The sequence below is a fragment of the Falco punctatus genome (genome assembly GCF_963210335.1).
Source record: "Falco punctatus genome assembly, chromosome: 8".
In the NCBI taxonomy this organism is placed as follows: domain Eukaryota; kingdom Metazoa; phylum Chordata; class Aves; order Falconiformes; family Falconidae; genus Falco; species Falco punctatus.
In genome coordinates, this window is record NC_137588.1 from 6,299,687 (window position 1) to 6,316,886 (window position 17,200).

The window sequence follows — 17,200 nt, forward strand, 5'->3', positions numbered from 1 at the left end:
TCACCTGCTCTCCTTTGGGCCCCGGCTGCCCAGCTGCCCCATCTCTTCCAGGAGGACCTTGAGGACCCTGCAAGATGCCCAAGAGCTGACTCCAGGGGAAATGCTACGGGGTGGGTGGGCACTCAGCCCCCCACCACCACAGGGGCAGTTACAGCCCCACCACTACAGAGTGGCTCTGGGATGGGTCCTCTTGGCCACCCCATACACCTACCGCTGGCCCTGGGGGTCCAGGGATCCCATCCCTGCCTGGCAGCCCTGGTGGTCCTGGCAGATCCGTGCGGTTCATTCCAAATCGCCCTGGCTCCCCAGGCAAACCAGGCACACCAGGTGGCCCTGGGGGACCAGGCGGCCCTCGCGGACCCTAGAAGGAAGAAGGGGACGGTGGCTGAGTGTGTCCCCCTGCTCCCTGCCGGCAGGACAAACACTCACCCACACTCACCCGCAGGCTCTCCAGGTCACTGCCGAAGCCAGAGCCCTCCATGTCGATGAAGGTCTGGGGGAGAAGCACAAAGATGATGTCAGGCATAGATGGCCAGGGTCAGGGTACCTGATGTTGTGGTGATGCTGCCCAGGGGCTGGTGGCAGCATCCCACTCCTCTATGGCTTGATGGACCGCCCCCCCATCCCCAAATTCCTGCATCCCAGGGGGCACCCACCAGCTTGTCATGCTTGGAGGAGGGTCCTGGTGGTCCCGGGGGGCCAGGTGGTCCAGGGGGTCCCCTTGGTCCCACACCTGGGTCACCCTGGCACAGAGGAGAGAGCGTGGCTTGTTACTGCAGCCAAACCAATGGCAAGAAGAAGGGGGGACAGCAGTGTGTGCTGCCCCCCCACTACTGGCACCGGCACTCACCTTCTCCCCCTTCAGACCAGGCTCCCCTGGTGTCCCAGGGAACCCCTGGGGCCCCATATCGCCCTGCGAAGGAGAGTGGTGGCGGGTCAGTGGGTGGCAAGGCAAAGGGGTGGCTGGCACCCATCACCCTGCCGTTCCCCCCACCCCACTTACAGGTTTGCCGTCCTCACCAGGATCGCCCTAGGGATGGACAGGGGAGAGGTCAGTGCACAGGCAGGCAAGGGTCAGGGGAGAGGGGATACCCAAGGGGTGGGGGACTCACGGGCTCGCCGTCCCTGCCGGGGGCTCCATCCTTCCCTGGTGGCCCTGGGGGACCGGTGACCTGCTCCACCACTGAGCCATCAGCGTGCCGTGAGAGGGTCCCAGGGGGGCCAGGGTCACCCGGTTCCCCTTTCTGGCCCTTGGAGCCAGGGTAGCCAAATCCAGCGCTGCCCTGGGGAGACAAGGAGATGGAAACAGGGATGGGTAGCACATCCCCAGGGGTGACAGTTCAGCCAGGCATGGCTTTGCCCCAGCTCCCCCAGCGATGCTCACCTTAACGCCCAGTTCTCCTTTCTCCCCCTGGGGGACAGAAACAAAGAGGAGTGGAGTGAAACACAGACATGTCACTGACATCCTCGAGCCCCTGGGGTCTACTCTCTCACCCACCTTTTCACCCTTGACACTGCCTGTCCCCACGATGCCGCTGGTCCCTGAGTCCCCTTTCAGGCCACGCTCACCCTTCTCCCCCTTTTCGCCTTTGGGGCCGGTGCCTGTGGGAAGGGAAAAGGGACCCAGTTGTGCTTGGGGACGGCCACCCCACCATGTCCTTGCTGGTGTGTCCTGGGGCTGGCCAGCATGGTGGGGGAGGGGAAACCTGCTGGCATCACCTCCCGTGGAGACCCGCAGTGTCTCCTCCGCTCTTGTCCTCTCAGCTTGCTGTGGGGAGCCTCCGCTGCTCCTCGGCCTGTTGCCCGCCGCCACGGGGGGAGAGTTGACGGGGATGGCATCCACCAGCCCTGGGACACCCTGTGCCAACAACAAGGGGACACCGCGGTTCTGTTCACTTGCCAGCGCCCTCCCAAAAGGGACAGGCGCCAGGACCCCATGGGGCGTCCCGGGACCTTGACCATGGAGGGCACTCAGCCTTCCTCATCCCTAAAATCTTGGGGTCCTGCCACCGAGTGCAGCACCCATGGGCACCAACTCACCCCAACTTTCCCTGAGGGCTGGTGTCCGCCTTCTGCCCCGCTGCCAAAATCACCAGAGACCTGCGTTTGCCCGGGGAGACGGGGTGAGGGGTGAGCCATGAGCACGGGGCAGCAGCCCTGAGCCTGCCCCAGCCGGGCTGCCAGCGCTCACCTCGGTGTCATCCTCCTCCTCCTCGCACTGGCGTTCGGCTGCCCGCGGGTCTCCTTGCAGCTTCAAATCAGCAATCACCCCCTGGAAGGAAAACACACCGAGGGCTGCCACGGATGGCCAGGTGCCATGGATGGATGCGTGCCACAGATGGACGTATGCCACAGATGGACGTGCGTGTGTGTCGCAAGCCACCCTGTGGCATGATGTGACCTGCCATGCCACTCAGCCACCACGTCCTCGAGGGCCCTGTGTACATCAGGCTCTTTTGCCTGGTGCAAAGCACGCTCTCCACCTGAGCATCCATCCATAACCCACCACTGAGAGGTTTCAAAGTCGCAGCCCTGGTGCCCAGCACCACCAGCATGGCTTGACAAGCCATGGGAAGAAGCCACGTGCCAGCTCTGGCACCCAGCGAGCTGAGCGGAGGTAGCAGCCAGGATCTATGCAGCCAGACAGCAATGCTTTTAAAGGAACTTTTTTGGCTGTACTCCTTGTTTCCCCTCTCCGGAGGGCTCCCCGGCCACAGACAACCTCTCTGTCCCAAGCAAGGACAGCTGGCAGGTCCCAGTCCACCGCAGCCCCAGTTTTGTATTTCTTAGGCTAATCTGCACTTCCTTACCATTTAGTTGGGTTTTGCAAGCACTGTGTGCATCCAAGCTGCTTGTTTACACAAGAAATGGCCAAAAATTCCTTCCTAAGGATGCTGCATCCAGACAAAGCCCCACAGCTAAGCTACCTGTACTACCTGGGAGGGCAGCATCCCTGCCTCATCTGGGGAGGGTGTGTGGGTACCAGCAGCTCCCATGGTGATCAGGATCACCCAGTGCATCTCAGAGCCTGTCCCAGGTCCTCGCTGCTGGGATGGGACACAGGGATGCTGCCAGGATGGGAAACTGCTGGGATGGGATGCTGCCCATCCCTCTGATCCTGGTGGGGAGGTAATGGAGACCACGCTGGGAAGCGAGCTCAGAGAGGGCAGATACCTCCCACTTGGTGTCTCTTCTCTGGGCAAGACACCTAAAAAAATATTTGGGCTCTGTCAAAAGCACAGCACACCACGTCCGGGAAAGAGAGCTGTGCTCAGGAAACATGATGGGTTTAAGAAAACAAGAATCAGGGGCAGCTGCAGTTCAGCCAGGCTGGCTGTGACAATATAATATGAATATATTATAAATACATTATATTATAGATATATGAGATACATATATTACAAATATATGTATTTTGTATTTTTATATATTCATTATATATATATAAATCCCTCCCGCAAGCAAATGCCCCCCAGGTGGGTTGTGACCTCCTCCAGCTGCTCACCCTTGTGACAGCTGACTCTAATCCATCCCTCTCTTCCCCACCGAGCACCAGCAGCAAGCCCAAGCTTTGATAAATGCAACGCTCCAGCCTGGTCTTCCCCATCCTGGGGTCTGGTGGAGGCACCAGCAATAATCTGATTCCAGCCCTGAACCGAGGCATCCCCATGAGGGATGCAGCCCATTTGCCCCAATAAAGGGGCCAGCAGCACCATAGGTCTTATCATGCATCCACTTGCAAACAAAGCCTCCTGCCAGACCCCAGGTGAGACCCCATTTACAGTAACCCCCTTGATATCTGCTGCCCCAGGGGCTTCTGCGTTACCTGCAGGCTCTTCCCCTCCAGGTTTCATGTGGTTGACACAAAGGCAACTCGAGAAGAAGCACCAATGCCAGCTGAGAGCCCACCAGCTGCCTGCAAGCAGCTCATCTTGTGGCTTGACCGAGCGCCAGGTTTTAATCAGCTTGATGCCCCGTTAGTTCCAGATAATGCAAGTCAGGGCTGGTCAGCGATGGCAATACCACGAGGCAGTCAGATGCCAAGGAGACGTCCCAGCCTGTGCTCCCCACTCCCTTCTCAGCCGGCCAAGGCAGTCAGCCTCCTTCCCTCGATGGCTGGCTATTCCCCATGGGAAAACCGGGGGTGGGCGGTGGGGTCGAGTGTTTGGCAAGCTTGGGAACATCACCTGTTAGAAAGGCAGCACTGCTTCGCTCTGCTCTGGGCTGTTGCTTTGCCTTCCAAATGGTGTCAAACCCTCTCCAGCTGGGCCTCCACGGCCACGACCTGGCCCTCCCAGCATGTTCAAGAGCAAAAAGTTGCTCTTGAGATCTCAGTGGACCAACGCAAATCCCAGTGCAAACCAGTCTCTAGCCCATCAATCATTAAGCCCTTGCTGGGGGAGCTTTCCCTGCCTGAAGCCATTTAACTGGGACCGCGGCAGCTGCTTATTAGTCAAGATGACGTTTAAGCTCTGAAACGTGCTTTGCAAAGCTCCCCAGGAAAAGCATCGCTCCACTCAGCAGAGCCCCTGTTGCTGGGCAAACCATGCTCAACGCAGGGAGAACCGGCAGTGCAATCCTGAACTTTTCTCTCCTCAAGCACCGTGGGGGATTTCCATGTCAGCCAGGCATTTTCCCCACACTTTCCATAAACCTTATCTAGAACATAAGTCATGCTCAAATCATGGGCTGAGCTATCACCTTCTCTCCTTGCTCTCCAAAGTCTTCCTGCTGATACCACCCAATGTCAGCCAACAAAGATATACTCCAGCCCAAGCATTTTTTCCAGCTAAGAGAGACATTTCTCCAGCCAAACCAGTTCCTCCACCAAAGGAGTTGGGTATTTTTAGCAGTGGGGAGATTCAAAGAGGCTCTGTCCGTTTGCTGGAAAAGGTACGGGCAATGGTGGCTGCTGTAGCACAGCCTCATCTCCTCCTTGCCAGCCTACCTTGGGAGCTTTGCTTTGGTGAGACCCAAGACAATAGCTGGTGGCATCTGAAGCCACCCTTCCCCCCCCCAGATCAAGTGTCTCCTTTCCCAGGGACACACACGGAGCATGGCTGCTGGTTTGTCTTCTGGATAAAAAGGTTGGTTCAACAGGCACAAACTTGTGTCACGTCCCCCCAGCCTCACCCAGGCTTCTTGGAGACGTTCTTTGGGGTGCCCTGAGGCCTTACCTGGTATTTATCTGGGTCGGCCCCTCCAGCCTGAGCAACAAATAGCCCTGAGCCATCTTCCAGCTCCATCTCATCTGGGGAGCGCTCGAAGCGGACCCGCTCATGCTCTTCACAGTCCAGGTAGAGGATGACTTCATCCTCCTCCACACTGATGGCAAAGCGCGTCCACTGGTTGAGTAAGGTGGGCACGGTGAAGGTGGCTGCTGCATATGAGCTTGGAGAGCCCGGCTCTGTGTAGTAGAAGATGATTTGCTGCTTGCCCGCCTGCAGCTCCGAGAGCTTGACACCCACATAGATGATGCTCTGCGAGGAGTCCGTGACAGCAAAGAGCACGCCGGCCCGGGGGGTGGTGGGCTGGATGTGGAACAGGAGGGAAAAGTCCCGGTAGAAAGGGCTCGGCAGGTGGTACCGGGCCACCTGGCCTGTGTTGGCATTGGGGCCAAAGACATAGCCGGGGTTGTTGTCGGGGCCATAAATTTTGAGGATCTCCTCTGGTGGGGGGTCTCCAATCAGCTCCAGGAGGCTGACGTCAGCGCTGAGGTCCTCTGCAAGAGGAAGGGAAAGGGGATGGTCACAACCAGCTCAGCAAGGACGGTGACTCTCAGCAAGATGCCTTGAGGGGATGCCACTGTCCAGCCTCCCCCCTGCTCACCCTCCCCAAGGCCCAGGACTTTCCTTCAGGCAACTCCTTGAGCCACTCCCACCGCACTGTTCGGCTGCGACTCCCAAAACACCACCCATTCCCCGCTGCTGGCTCCAACTGCAGCTGGGACACCCCTGAGGTGCAATAAAACCAAAGGGATCTTGCCTGTGGTAGCAACATGCCCATGCAGGCAGTGGGGAATGCTGCTGGAGCACCTCATGCTGAACAGCCACAGAGTCATGAGGAAATGTCTTGCATCTGTACCCACTCTGGGTCATGGTGACCCCTCATGTCATCCAGGGACAAGCTCACAGTGTCACCCCGGTTGGGAATAAATCAGAGCCATCCCCTTGCAACACCCTGGGAAGAAGGCTCCAGCCGGCGCGCCCTGTCAGCTTCCCAGATGATCTCAATTTGGAGCTCGCCTGCTTTCCCGACTCCCTTTTCTCAAGGCGCTTGGGGAAGTTCTGCTTGGGACGGTCTCTCCTACCCGACACAGCTGAACATCTGGCCGAGACGAGCCGGCCCTCTGTACGCCAGCTCCCGTTGTTTTGGCAGCAGGCACATCCTCATCGCCCACACACCGGGCGCTGGATTCCTCCTCTCCTATGTCAACTGCTCGGGCCGGTGCCAACTCCATGGGAGCACGCAGGGTGCTTTTTAACTCTGTGTTCTCCGGGAGTGAGCAAACCCAACCACCTCAGCTTTGAAATGGCTAAGGGCTCCACACTGGGCATGCAACCTTAGTGCCGATTTTGGCCCCATCCTGAGTCAGGAGCAGGAGCTGAGACAATTCAGTGTCCCCAGCTCCATCCCTGAGGTTTCATGTGAGCAACAGTGGGTATCAGAGGTGTGCTGAGCCCAGGAGCACCAGTCAGGAACCTCCACCCTGCTCTGGAGCTAGGCATTGTCCTCCAGAGCTCTTAAAAAAGAGCTAAAAGAGCGTAAGAAAAAAAAAAAAAAAAAAAAAAAAAATCAGCCCAGCCTCTCCCAGTCTGGAAGGAAAACACATCTCTTGGGATAGTGGGAGGAGATGAAAACCTGGATGCCTCTTCCAAAGCCTGGGGGTACCTGCACACGCAGAACATCCTGAGCCTCTCCCCACTGCTGAGCCCCAGTGCCAGCACCAGCCCCGTGACAGGGACCCAGGCAGCTGGGACATCAGAAATGCCACTGATTAGAGGCAGGGGCAAGTTTCTCTCCGCCAGACCCCAGACCCACTGATCTTCTCCTGAGCCAGCTGGTCTGAAACTACCCTGTGCCCACCCTGCTCCCCCAGGCCCTCCCAAGCTTGGCACGCCAAAACTGAGCATCCAGATGGAAGGAAACCTCCCTCCCAGTCTTGCACCAGCGCTGCTGACCCCCTCATCTGCCCTGCACCGGACTGGGCTTGCCCATGGTGCAACCCCAGCCTGCTCGGAGGAGAAGGGCTCAGCGCAGTCCCCCTGCCTCGCTGTCCGTGGGGTCCTCTGGATCCTGGAGTCCAGCATCCTTTTGCACCCAGATGCTGGCAGCCCTACACCAAAAATTATAGGGTGAGCAAGCAGGGCTCCCCAGACCCGCAGTGAGCTCCAGACTGGCACCCACCCTTGAGGCGCCCCATTCTCAGACACCCCACAAGCTTGCTCCCACTGCCCAGCCCCAGCTGTGCCATCCCCAGTCGTGCCAGTCACTCTGCAGCAGGCAGCTGTGGTCAAGCCGACTGCAAATACCAGGATGCAGGGATGGAGCTTATCTCGGGTTGGAGGAAGCCGAATTCACAGCAGCTTTAAGGGAAGAGGAAACCAGAGCTTCCTCCCGGGGGTCTGCAGGGGTATAAGAGCCAGTGCTGCAATTTCTGCAGCCAGACAAGCCATTGTCTGCCCCCAGAGCTTGGGATGACGGGGGGGACAGGCTGAAAGAGGCTTTTGTTAGCAATGCAATTTTCAACCACGCTCCCCTTGGCATTTCAGCTGGCTCTGGGATCCTCCCTCCTCTCCAAACATGCCACTCGCCCCCAAGCCCAGGGTGAGAGCTGGGTGCTGGTGCTTCCCAAAGCAAATGGGGACACACATCCCTGGCACAACACACAAAGCAGAGGCCAGGGCTGTGAGGTCTGGTGTGGCTTGGGGAGCAGGGGGGTAAGGGGAGACCCCTTTCAATAGCTGCTCCCCTGCAAAAGCCAAGTACACCTTCTGAACCCCAAATCTTTCAGGCCATGCCTGCTTTCTCCATAGGGCACCCAGAGCCCAAGTATCACAGCCTCTCCCCTCCCTGCAGCAAACTGGCAGCACCCACTGGGGAGCATGGGGAGCCAGACACGGCTGATGCTGCAGCGGTTTCAGGATGGGTGCTGGCATGGCACGGCTGCACGGGTGTCTCTGGACACAGTGACCCAGCCATTTGCTCCTGTTGCTGTTGGAAAGGCGCCAGGGTTGCTCCAAGCCACCTTCTCCCTCTGCCATGACCTTCCTGGCTGGCCTGAGCCAGGGCTGCCAGCATGGCCCCGTGCATCCCATCCCAGCTGGGATTCAGGGGACCGCCAGCACGCAGGAGCATCTTGAGTCACCGCATGGGGTGCACCACAGTCTCCACGTCCCCCACCCATTCCCAGTGCTGCCCATCCGGGACCATATGCCTCCCCCATGATGCCGCTGCACCCCCCTGGGGTCAGCTGGCGAACAGAGCCACTCTGACGCTGAGGGGACCACATGCGTGACCCCTGCCTGCCGCCCCCCCGCTAAATTGCCCCTTTGACGGCGGCAGGCGTCTCACTGCTCCTGGTCGGCAGCCCCAGGTCATCACCCGGGGGTGCAGGGGGCCAGCGCAGGAACACAGCCTCATTCAGAGGGCTTGGCGGGGGGAGCAGCGAGCTCCCACTCCTGCTTTCATCCCAAACTGTCTTCTTGCTCTTGCACCCCGACGTGCATTTCTCTGAATGCCAGTCCCCGCCTCGCTCCCTTCCTTTCGCCGCCCTGCCAAAGAGGCACGTCTCGGTCCCTGGCTGACACACAGAAGGGTCACAACCACCTAATGACGAAGCTAGAGGTGAAGTAACCTCTCCTGCCTGCCAGGCAGGGGGGGATCAAACATTAGCTGTTGGGTAAATCATTAACCTCAAAGCAAAGGGCCGCTCTGGGAGAGGGGAACATGTGGGCACAGCCATGGGTCACCTTGAAGCCTCCTCATTGCCATGGCCCCAGATACTGCTGCTGTTGGGTGGCTGTGGGGTCCTGGTCCTTCCCCTGTCCCTGAGGGGAGCTGCCAGCTTTGCAAGCACCCTGCTCTCAGGGTGGACACCACAAAGCCCTTTGCTGTGCACTGCAGCACCTGCAGACTGGCCCTGAACGCCAGCATGATGTGTTTGGGGAGCATCTCTTGTCCTGGCCCACCGTGAACGCTGGCTTTGAACCTGGCCACTGCGTTTCATCGAGGATGAAACAGCCCGAGCATGGGGTGGCGACGCTCAGCCTTGCTGAGGGAGCCAAAAGCACCTGACGATCCCTGTTTGAAGAAGCCGAGGCTGGATGGAAAGCGTTTTTGGACTCACCACCATCCCATGAGGACAAGGCAGAAGCATCCCTTAGCACCTAAAAAGCTGGGGGAGTTTGGGGAGGGGAGACACACACACAGACACACGGACATCACCCAGCAACATTACCTGCAGAAGCATTAATAAAGACACAAGAATACCCTTCGTCCTCCTCGGGGAGAGCATCACAAGGCAGAGGCAGGCGCCCACCAGCCAAGTGCATCCAACACAGGTCTCTGACAGCCTCGCAGAAGCCCTGGCACGGCGGGGGGGTTACAGGGACCGAGGCGCTACACCCGGGGAGCAGGAGCAAGCAGAGAAACCACTCCACGTAGCGATGGCACCGCGATTCAAGCAGCCCCTCCCACTCATGCAAAGCCACCTGAATTTCCGCCTCGCTGCTGTGGCGGAGGTAATTTGGTAATCTGAAACGGTTGGTGCCCAGCACGCTGCAGAAGGGCAGGCGGGTCGGGATGGGCAGGCAACGGCCGGCTGGCGGTATCAGTCCGGGTAAGGAGGATGCAAGCCCCGTGCCACTACTACCATAGAGTCGCATAGCGGCGGTTAGTAAATCAAACTCGAGAGGACCGGAGTTATTGGCAAGAGGACGATCCACACCGTTAGCCATCCTCCTGTTAGGCAAAGGAGGGCTCCAGCTCCCGTTCACACTGGCCAGTGCCAGCCCCCAGCGGCCAGGGCCATGCTGCATGTTCGGTGGGGTGGGCGATGCTCCATGGCGCTGTTGGAGTGGTTGTGCCGTGGGGTCCCGGGGCAGCACTGCCTGCTCACGGGCACTGTCACCTGGTGGGAAAGGAAAAGGGGCACTACCTGGCCGGGGACCTGCTGGTCTCTGCAAGGACACTCGTGTCCCCATCGCTGGGGGGGTCCCTGTCCCCAGGAGCTGTAGGTCTTTGGTGGTCCCCGTCTCCAGGAGCTGTGTGCCCTCAGTGGTCCCCATCCCCAGGAGCTGCGGATCCTCAGTGGTTCCTAGGAGCTGTGGGTCCTTGGTGGACCCTGTTCCCAGGAGCTGCGGGTCCTCAGTGGTCCCTGTTCCCAGGAGCTGCGGGTCCTTGGTGGCCCCTGTCCCCAGGAGCTGCGGATCCTTGGTGGCCCCTGTCCCCAGGAGCTGCAGGTCCTTGGTGGTCCCTGTCCCCAGGAGCTGTGGGTCCTCGGTGTAGCTGCTGGCTACATCCTGGCCAGGGGTAGGTGACGTGCTGCGGGGAGGAGCGATGCTTGGTTGTGCTGTGCTCTCCACCAGCCCCGTGGCATTCCCGTCCCACTGCTGGGTGTTTTCAGCTGTGGTCCCCTGGCTCACAGGTGCTGCTGTGCGGGGATCGGGCTCCTGGAGCTGTGGGGTGGTGATGTCCATCACCTGGCCACCCCACGTCCCTGGGGACGCACTGGGGGTGACAACTGCTGCAGAGGTGAGTGGCTCCAGTGTGGCAGTTCCCTCGGCGGGTGCCACTGGGCTTCCCGTGGTCTTCGTGCTGCCCCAAATCCAGTCCAGGAGCTGCGTTTCGGAGGAGGAGAAGCAGCAAGCCAGGAAGAGCAGAAACCCCAAGCGAGGTGGGGCCATTAGGAAGGCAAAACAAGGCCCGTTACTGCAGAGAGTGAAACGGAGAGGCAAGAGGAAGGAAAGGAGGGAAGAGGCAGGAATTTTGCCCTGGTCAGGCTCCCAGAGCACTCACATCACTCTCTCCTCCCCAGCTCCAGCACACAACACTTCAAACCAGAGCGGAACAGCAGGAGGAGTGGCTCTGCCAAACCCTCCTCTCCCAAGCGCCAGCCTCCCCGCACCCGGCACGGCCCCCCCAGAACCCCGCCGCCCAGCTGGGAACCCACCTGAACCCCCCAAAACCTCTGGGAGCCGAGCCAGCCCCTCAGACGCACCCTGTTCCCCGTCCCAGCTGCTGCTGCCAGCTTTTTAACTCCTTCCTGCCCAGAAAAATCCAAAATCCTCTCTCCCAGCTCGGTGGCTCTGGTTAAATTACTGGTGTCAAGAGCTGTACATGGGGGTGTCATGCATGGACACAGTCCCCAGGGGTGCCTAAACTTTGGTGGGATGCACAGATCCCCCCACTCCAGGTCTTTGGGGAATACAATAAACTCAGAGCAAAACCAAACAAGGAGGGAAAAAAATCCCAGAAAACATTTCCAAGATTTCCACCAGCTGGAAACACAAGTCCCAAAAGTCAAGTGCTTTTAAGCCACTTTCCTTGGCGGCTCAGTTACAGGGCCAGGACCCCCCAGGTGCTGTCGCAGGACAGTGAGGGGAGTGCTTGCAACCCCCCCGACACAAAAATCACGCGCCAGCGATGTCTCAAAGCCAGGAGGTCTGAGCAACCACAGCCTTGAGCAGTCAAATTTTCCTGAAGCCCGGGATGAAAATCTTCCCCCAGCAGTGCTATGCTCTCCCACGCCCCCAAAAATTCAGTTGTTCTGTGCCTCAGCTTAAAAAAAATCCCTGCAAGTCCACTTATCTGGCCCATCTTCCCACATCAGCACTGCCCTGCTCTGGAGACAAGGACACCTGCTCCTGGGAAACCCCATTCAAGGGGGTCTCCTGCAGGGATGCATCACGCCCACAGACTGCATTGTCACGCTGCTCTTGCTGTGACACCAAGCAAGTCACTTTCACGGCTCAAAAAGTGTTCCCTAGAAGGGACACTGAAGGGGAGGTGACGATTTCATCTCCCCCTAGCCAGGATGCTGCGCTACCAGGAAAGCTGCGCTCTGTGGTAATGTGGTCCCGCAACACAGAGCAGGAAAAGATACAACTCTCCTGATGCACTGGTTTAAAATTATTCAGGAAAAGCACTGAAACAAATGCTCAGATGTCTGTTTTGCTTTACACAACATTTCTCACACTACTTTTTAAGCGAAACGGGTTAGTTTTCTCCTTAAAATGGTAGCTGGCACGGCAAGGATGCTGTTGCTAATATGTTTGCCCCGTGACTGATGCTGTTAGGGGCGCATGTTGTGGAACAGCCCACGACTAATTGAATGCGGGATGCATTTTTGTCCGTATGTCAGAGTTTCCATATGGCCCCCCCAATGTTCATGTGCTCCCATCAACCTGATGAAAGGAGCCAGCTTGCCAACCCACTGCAGCGTGTTTGGACAGGACCCTGCTGGGCCCAGCCCTGCTCCCCTGGGGCAAGGGCGCGGCGTCCTGGCAGGGTGTGGGACCCCTCTCCCTGCGTCCTCAGCAAGTCCGAGAGGGATCTCGTCTCCCACTGGTGGGGAGGACAGGTGGAAAAGCTCAGTGTTCCCATGGCCTTTCCCCCAAACTAGGGGGAGATAACTGGGGCAAAAGCCTGCAGCAGGGATGTTGATCCAAGCCCCTGAAGCTGAACGGTATCTGCAGGGCAGCTCCTGGAGCCAAAGAGAGTATCACGAGGCCTGATGAGCTGCCTCATCTCACCCAGGAGGGTTTTGGCGGTGGCACCATGCTGGGATGCCCCAAGCGTGTGCAGACACAATGCCCAGCCAAAAAAAATCCCATTTCTCCCTTCTTCTGGGATTAGACAGCTCATGATAGCAGAGAAGTGCAGAGCAGAGCAGCAATCCCATGGGACCTCCCCGTGCACAGGGAGGGCAGCTGCCGCCAGCCCTCGTTAAGTCGATGATCTTCATTTCACTGCACACCTCCATGCCACCAGCTCCCAGGGAAGAAGCCAGGTCTGGGGTGTCCCAAAATAAGGAACCTGGGAGCTCCAAAATAAAAGCTTGGAGGGTGGCCCGGTGGCACAGGTGGCACTAGAGCATCCCGACCCAGCGTGCCCAGCTCTGCCACTGACCAAGCAGCCCAGCAGGGACCGGGAACATATCAGCTGGTGAAATATTTTGGAGAAGCATTTCCCCAAAGAGAAGCCATGGTATCTGGCTTGCTGGCAGGGCAGGGGAAATCCTTTGGTTTAGCCTCCTGTAGGCTAAAGGCTCCCAAAAAGCACTTTGCATGCTCCAGGGGATGCTGCCACAAGCTCATCATGACCTTGCACTTCTTTAAAAGCAAAATTGTACCCTCAGTGTGGTCCCAGTTCCTCCCTGAACAGGCTAGGGCTGCGTCTTCGCACTGGGTTCCAGCATCTACTGGTGCAGCTCAGTCCCTCCTGAAAAGGGGTACAAGGCTGCCCTTTCCATTGCAGGCTCAGTCCCGTTCAGAGAAGAAAAGAGAGAGGGGGGAAAGGAGAAGGGGGGTGAGGCGTGGGGGAGAAGGGTGAGAGATGGGGGGGCAGCATGGAGAGAGAGCAAAGACAGCATGCAGAGGGCAGGGGAGGGGAGAGAGAGAAGAAAAGAGGGGGGAAAGGAGAGGAAAAAAAGGAGGAAAAGAAAGAGGAAAAAAGAGGGGGAAAGAAGGGAAGGGAGAGGGGAAGGGAGAGGGGGACAGATAAAAGAGAGGAAGTGAGAGAAAGAAAAAAAGAGGGAAAAAAGATAAAAATAATGAGGGGGGGAAAGATTTTAAAAAATTGAGGGGGGTGGGGAAAAGCCTCTCATGCAGGTGTCAGACCTGCAGCATCCCATCAGTGGTTAAAGAATAATGATGTTATACTTCGGGGGCTGAAGTGGGGCTGAGTGATTGGGTTTCAAGCGACCCAGCCACGCGTGTCCCCATGCTGGGGGAGCAACCCATGGCGGTGGCTGGGGATGGCAAACCTGGCCACGACCACACCAGGCTCTGCAGTGTGCGCTGCATCCCCAACCCACGTCCTGAGCTCTTGCTGGGGCAGCTCCGGGTTGCTCTTCCCGCAGCAATTTGGGAGGGGACAGGGACCCTGCCCCAGCCCAGCTCCAACAAACCTCTCCTCCACAGTCCAAGGTCGGACCCCTCAGCAAGAGCTGGCAGGCAGAGATGGACAGATGGATGGACAGATAAGACAGGCAGCCGGACAGCAGAGGGAGCCTCAGGCTGAGCAAAGCACGGAAGCATCCTCAGGAGAGGCATTTTGCTGCACCCCACCAGGGGTGCCAACTCCTGCCGGTGGCCTATCCTGGCCACAAGCCCTGAGGTCACGGAGGTCCGGGCAGGGACCGGCAGCAGTTTTTGCAAGGTGCAAACAGGACAGAGCGCAGGCAGGGAGTTGTGACCTGCAGCTTCTTTCCTCCTCCTGCTCGAAACTCTGTGGAGTCCTTTCTTAGATCTCCACAAACCGGTGGGGGACCCCGGGTCCAAGATGTCCTGAGTGCGAAGCCTTGAGCCCAAAAAGATTAAACTCTGCTGCAGAAAGGGCTTTAAAGCCAACAGTGGATCCCACAGCCAAGAGATTGAGCCATAGCAGGAAAGACCCCCCTCCAGGGCATCCCCTGCTCTGCTATACGCCCCTGGAGCCAGGGAGGAATGGAGCTCACAGCATCCCCATGACACAGCTCCCAGGGAGCCTCCCTTAGCAAGTAGGGGCTTTAATTAACAAATTAGCCCATTGCCAGGCTATTTTTATCCATTTTCTGTTTGCTGAGTCCAGCCTTGACTTCCCCCAGCCCACAGGCAGGATGGCTGCAAATCACCTCTTGCTTTTGAACACTAAAAATGTCCCCAGTCCCTCTGGAGCCAGCAGCCGTGCTAACCCACGCACAGCACTGCCACCCACACACAGCACTGCATTGAGGGTACTCCACCAAACAGCCCCTTGGGAACCAGCATGAAGGATGTCTGGGGTCAGCCCCAGCACGCAAACAAACCACAGCCCCACGTTTCCAGAGCCCACCGGCACTTCAGCAGCTTGCTGAAAGCTTGCTGGGTTAACACCAGCGACGGCAACACTGCCGTAAGTTGCTTGAGAAAGCAACCACCTCCAAATGGCACAAAACCACAGTATAGCAAGCGCTTGGGACTGCCACTGATGCCCCATCTGTACATCTCCCATTCCATGGATGCTGCTGGGGAAGGAAGGAAACCTTGACACTGGCACAGCCAAAATAGTGAAGGCGGGAGCACTCAGGCACCAAGCAAGAACATTCAGCAACTGTCAGCAGCAGATGTTATCTATAAATCCTATCGATGTTTGGGATTTTAATCCGTTCTTCATCTAAAAGCCCAAGCAACAGTTAAAAGGCCCTTATATAGATGCACGCTGAGGATATTGCCACATCCCGAGGGCTGACCTCCCAGGCAGAGACAGCCCCTGGGGAGAGACAGTGGGACCCGACGCATGGACAGCCACTCAGCCAGGGAGATAGGAAGGCAGGGGCTGGCGATGAGGATGCACAGGGGAAGAGCCGGTGCGTGTTACTGCACCCATCACGGCCCCAAAACTGAAGCAGGTGCCAGTTTGCCAGGACATGCCTCTGGGCCACAGTTTCCCCCTGACTCCAGCTACGCAACACCGCCGACCCCCAGGAACCACAGCGTTCCTAAACATTTACTCACAGAGAGACAGAAAAATCCTCCCAGAAAATTCCTCGATAAGATAAACCGTGAAAATGTCATGACTGCCTCAAGGAGCTGTCAAATAACCCTCGGGGTGGGGGGGGGGGGGGGAAGGGCAGCTGTGCCCAGACCCCAGTGTTGTTACCGGCATCCTCCTCCTGCTCCTGAACCGAGCAGACACGGAGGCACCCACTGCACCAGGGCATCCATCCTACTCATCTAAGGAGTATTTTTGTCAGCACTTATGGGAAATAATGTCGGCAATGGCAGCGGGCAGGGCAAGCAAACTGCAAAGCAAACAGCCTTCCTTCCAAGTGTGGCTAAAAATACCCACAGGGGTCGAGCCCCCCTCCCCGCCCCCCCCCCCCCCGGGTGAACAGTGAGCCAAGGGGCAGGTCTCACCAAAGGCATCTTGAGTTTGCCTTGTAACTCGTTACCCTCTAGCAAAGACCAGCAGCCACAGGCTGGAGATGGCACAGCCAAGAGATGCTGGTGTCCCCCTTTTCCCACCCACACGAGCAGGAGGACAAGGCAGTAGGAGCAGGGAATGGGGGCTGGGGTGACTTTGGCCACCCCACGAGGTGCCTTGGCCACCACAGGGGATGGATGATGGAGAAGAGCTGTCAACCTCCAGGCACAGCTGAACCCAAAGGAAGCCTTTAAAAGTGCAAGGACATCTTTAAAATGCAAGGTGAGCTTGTTGTGACCTGTAGCCCCCAGCCCCATCACCGCCACCCCCCCCCCCTAATGCCTTGCCTCCGCAGGGGCCACCGACTCTGCTTCCCATCACTCGCCTCCCTCTGGGGCCAACCGACACCCGGAGATAAGGCGAAAGGAGGTGAGAGAAGGAATGTGACCCTCTCGCTCTCCCTCCCTGGTGTTAATAAATCACCTTGCAGACTAATCGCTCCTTGGAGGGGGAAATCTCGCCCCCCTCCTCACCCCCCCCACCCCCCCCACCCCCAAGGTCCTGGCTCAGCCTGGGAGCCACGCTCCTGGGAAGCCCCAAATTTCAATGGCGTTCCTGGCATTCCTGCCTCGGCAGGCAGCCGGGAGGGCTCCAGCAGTGCCGACCACCCTCTGGGCAGGCGTAGGGGGCTCCCTCCGTTAGTGTAGAGGGAATTGGTTGCCATCTCCATGAGGGACTGAGCGGGTCTGCAGCTGGGGAGTGCACCCCTACTGCCAGGCTCCTATTTACCTAAAAATACAGGGAAACCAGTTCACCTGGCATCCTGCCTCGTGGGCAGATGCTGTGCCACAGGACAAGGGGAGATCAGGGCTGGGATGGAGGGTTTACAAGCTGACTCGATGCCATTGCAACCTGATCATTTGCAGAAAGCAAAACGGAGAAGAGGAAGACAAGCCACCCAGGCAGGGTATGCATCCCCAGAGCTCAAATCCAGCATCACGCAGCAGAGAAGCCAACAAAACCCCTCAACCATGCTGGGACATTAAGCTGCCGATGTCACGGAGCAGCAGCAGGAGCACCGTGGGAGGGTAAC

The 17,200-nt window shown here is 58.1% G+C and overlaps 2 protein-coding genes across 10 annotated transcripts in view; both read right to left on the reverse strand.

The window, feature by feature from the left end:
• COL18A1 (collagen type XVIII alpha 1 chain) overlaps window positions 1-17,200 on the reverse strand; it is a 72,253-nt gene that overhangs the window by 8,445 nt on the left and 46,608 nt on the right. For 6 of the 9 annotated variants that reach the window (XM_080399233.1, XM_080399232.1, XM_080399231.1 and 3 more), the window contains 13 exons: window positions 5,178-5,722; window positions 2,192-2,272; window positions 2,041-2,100; window positions 1,720-1,858; window positions 1,499-1,602; window positions 1,385-1,411; window positions 1,113-1,283; window positions 1,004-1,030; window positions 851-913; window positions 657-743; window positions 440-493; window positions 212-361; window positions 5-67 (listed from right to left, as the gene is read on the reverse strand). In XM_080399233.1, the coding sequence (XP_080255359.1) occupies window positions 5-67; window positions 212-361; window positions 440-493; window positions 657-743; window positions 851-913; window positions 1,004-1,030; window positions 1,113-1,283; window positions 1,385-1,411; window positions 1,499-1,602; window positions 1,720-1,858; window positions 2,041-2,100; window positions 2,192-2,272; window positions 5,178-5,722 (1,571 nt within the window). Of the gene's footprint in view, window positions 1-4; window positions 68-211; window positions 362-439; window positions 494-656; window positions 744-850; window positions 914-1,003; window positions 1,031-1,112; window positions 1,284-1,384; window positions 1,412-1,498; window positions 1,603-1,719; window positions 1,859-2,040; window positions 2,101-2,191; window positions 2,273-5,177; window positions 5,723-10,159; window positions 13,489-17,200 lie in introns of those variants that run through there. The other 3 variants (XM_080399228.1, XM_080399227.1, XM_080399229.1) reach the window with 2 other exon arrangements.
• Window positions 5,729-10,152, reverse strand: LOC308068510 (collagen alpha-1(XVIII) chain-like). Its single transcript, XM_080399279.1, is given in 2 exon segments — window positions 5,729-9,452; window positions 9,454-10,152. Coding segments are annotated over 2 exon segments (657 nt in total). The 5' UTR covers window positions 10,041-10,152; the 3' UTR covers window positions 5,729-9,382.